Here is a 3,092-nt window from a genome sequence, read left to right as displayed (position 1 = left end):
ATCCTGTGGTCCCCATCATTCATGCATTTACAGTTTGGGAATACAATGACTGCAAAGAATAATAATCCATAATGGCTACATTCTCAAATCTCATGCTAGCTCACTAGACAAAATAAAAAAGGTTAACTGTATAAAACTGGAAAAAATGTAAAATTTTATTCCAAGAAAATTAACAGGCTACACAGGTAAATTTTGGCAAATGCAACTTTATATTGAAATCCACACATCTGTACCTTAAAGAAGGAAAGACTCACAGACTCTAATGTATTTCTAAAATACTAGAAATCATATTATATGCTTCCACAAGTTAAAACTTAAATAATTTAAAACAACTAATACACCAAAATGTGCAGAAAGTATAAACAAGACTGTGCCTTCAGTAGAATAAATGCTTCACAAATTGTGCAAGATATCATACCAAGGCTGCGGTCTCCCTATGACAGCTGTCTTAAAATATAAACATACATCAACTGCCTGTGTTTCTCAGAGCAAACTAGAATGGGCAGCACACCTAGAAAAAATATCATATCATCCCAGTGATGTGCATACCGATTTTGGGAACCATAGCAGTAAAAAGGAAAGAGAGGATTATGTGATCTTTAATGCACTCCCAAATGACTGTCCAGAGTTACTGATTCAATTTTCCTTGCTTATTTGCTTCATTGCTAAACAAAATGGAAGATACTAGATAACCCTTTAAGGCAACATGTGTTTATTCTGTATAATTATGACCATTCAATTATGACTGGGTATTACCTAGGCTAACGTTGCCTAACAGACTGATATCTAGCTTTTTCAAAAATATAAATAAGAGTCCAATAAACTTTATACCAAATCAGCAAAAACCACAGAATACAGTTGACTGCTAGTAATTTCACCGTTAAGGAAATGGTATTTAGAAAGAGTAATATATTTGGAAAAAAAGAGTAAAGTCTAATTTGAACAAAAATACTGCTTTGGAATGCTCCCCAAAACTCACTCACAAGGCAAACAGATTTATCAGTGTGATAATCCAATAATGCATGGCACATCTTTAATTAGTTACGGTACTTACGAGTCCCCAATTTTCAGTCTTTGCAAAACAATAATTATATGAAATGTTTTAAACGTCTTCAGATGTCTAAAATTAGTTTTATCAACACATTAACCTCATATCAACTTATTAAGATGTCCAATGCTAATCGTTTTGATGGTCTTATTTTATGTAGTGATATACACAGCATTTAGCACTGATACTTAGCATCTGCAATCCTTATCTAGATTTCAACCACATAAAGGAATTCAGGGCAGTGGTTCAGTCCTTTGTTCTTAATTACAAACCTTCACCGGTGGTCAGCAGGAACACATTTGGGTTTCAAATAGGATTATAGGTGAGCTATTGCAAAGACTGCAGAATGTTGCCCAAATCCTTACAGCTGCTGACTTCCCATTCTTGATTTTCTTCTCAAGACATGGCTACAGGCCACAATTGCTTAGCAGAGAAAGGGTAGTGTTTTACAAGGCTAAAGATTTACAGATGCTCCCTCATATAACACAGTAAGGTTCCCTTGGTAACCTGGATTTTCTGCAGTAAAGAAGGGTTGTACTGAAACAGCGCCTCAGCTCCCTGTTGGAGAAAATGCAGACAAAAGGATTGATTCCAGCCTGGGCAAAACTCATCCAGACAGCGGCTGTTAGAAATCCCCCTGGTACGACAGGCCCTCTTGCAAAAACTCTCCAGTAACAGGCTACCAAATAGGGACCCCACAAGGTCAGAAAGAGGAATGTCATAATGTAAAACATTCTGCTGATTCGCTTTTCCATTTTGAACTCATCTAAGACCAGTAGCCTTCTCCTGCTGGTGGTATTTGCATTTTGCCTGATTCCCAGCAAGGTTGGTGGTGTGGGACCCCTTCCAAATCCAGCCAGCCAATTAGCTGCTGCTTGACCACTGGCTCCAGGGCCATGAAAAGTCCAGTTCTGGCTCACCGCGGCAACGAACTGGACTGGCTTCATTTTCCTGCGATCATGAACGAAAAATATCAGCTTGAGGTAGACAAGCTGTGTGGCTAGGAGTATAAGGGCAAGAAGAAGCATAAATCCCAAAGAATCATTGGCCCTGAAAGAACGATGCTGAAAGGTGCATTGGTCTTCCTCCCTAATGAATGAGTAGGTGCCCACGTCTAAAACTGGGGGGAAAGCCATAGCTACAGAAAGGGTCCACACCATACAGATAACTGCCAAACAAGTCCAGAAGGTCAGCCTTTTTGTATAAAATCGGTGGTGGGCAATAGCTAAGTACCTGGTGACACTTATGCAGAACAGCATGAAAGCAGTGTGGAAGCAGGATAAAACCCCCAAAAAGGCAATCACTTTGCAAGTAAGAGTCCCATACGTCCAAGTAGAGCCATTTTTTACAGAGGTGAAAACAAACGGGAAACAAATAGCAGATCTGAGGATGTCTGAGCAGCAAAGATCCAAAAGGAAGTAGTAAGGAGCTCTATGCAAGGTCTTATCTTTGACTAGCAAAATGGAGATCAGAAGGTTACCCACCACACTGACTCCTATTATGAAACCCAGTGAAGTCAGTTTCAGAAAGGCTGTTAAAGGAGAGAGATTTTGTAAAATGTTGTCAGCTGCATGGCTGTAGTTCGCCATAGATGGATGGATGATATGGATATTGCCACAGTCAAGTCTTATGATCTATGTATAAGAACAAGGAAAAAATAGATCCATACATCTTACTGCAAATGTAATCCACAAACAGAACAGATCTTGTGTCTAGTCATACAGTACATCCTCTTTTCTTCTTTCTGACTTGTCATGCCATCAAAATATCTGAAAAAAAAATTGAGCTATCAGTTCTTAAGTTAACAAGTAATGATGTTAGAAAGTGCTAACAAAGATGTTAATTTATGGGGACCCAAATGAAGTTGTAAATTTGTGTACTATTTGTTTTTACATACCATGAGGCATTTTTTATCTGACTTGCACACTTATTGTATAGCATTTTGGCTTATTTGGAATTTCATAGATTTGGCTTGTTTACAGCCCCTGAACTGACCAAACATATCATATTTGGTATACACCTTATATTTGGTAGAATATACAAT

At 38.2% G+C, this 3,092-nt stretch overlaps 1 protein-coding gene across 1 annotated transcript; it reads right to left on the bottom strand.

Annotated features, from left to right (window-relative positions):
• Positions 1-1,326: 1,326 nt before the first annotated feature.
• Positions 1,327-2,637, bottom strand: GPR85 (G protein-coupled receptor 85). Its single transcript, XM_024194691.1, has one exon. The coding sequence runs from the start codon at positions 2,635-2,637 to the stop codon at positions 1,525-1,527; it is 1,113 nt and encodes a 370-aa protein (XP_024050459.1). The 3' UTR covers positions 1,327-1,524.
• Positions 2,638-3,092: the final 455 nt, after the last annotated feature.

The sequence above is a fragment of the Terrapene carolina genome, unplaced genomic scaffold, assembly GCF_002925995.2.
Source record: "Terrapene carolina triunguis isolate 2854851 unplaced genomic scaffold, T_m_triunguis-2.0 Scaffold68, whole genome shotgun sequence".
Lineage (NCBI taxonomy): Eukaryota > Metazoa > Chordata > Testudines > Emydidae > Terrapene > Terrapene triunguis.
This window is presented reverse-complemented; position numbering and strand designations above follow the sequence as displayed.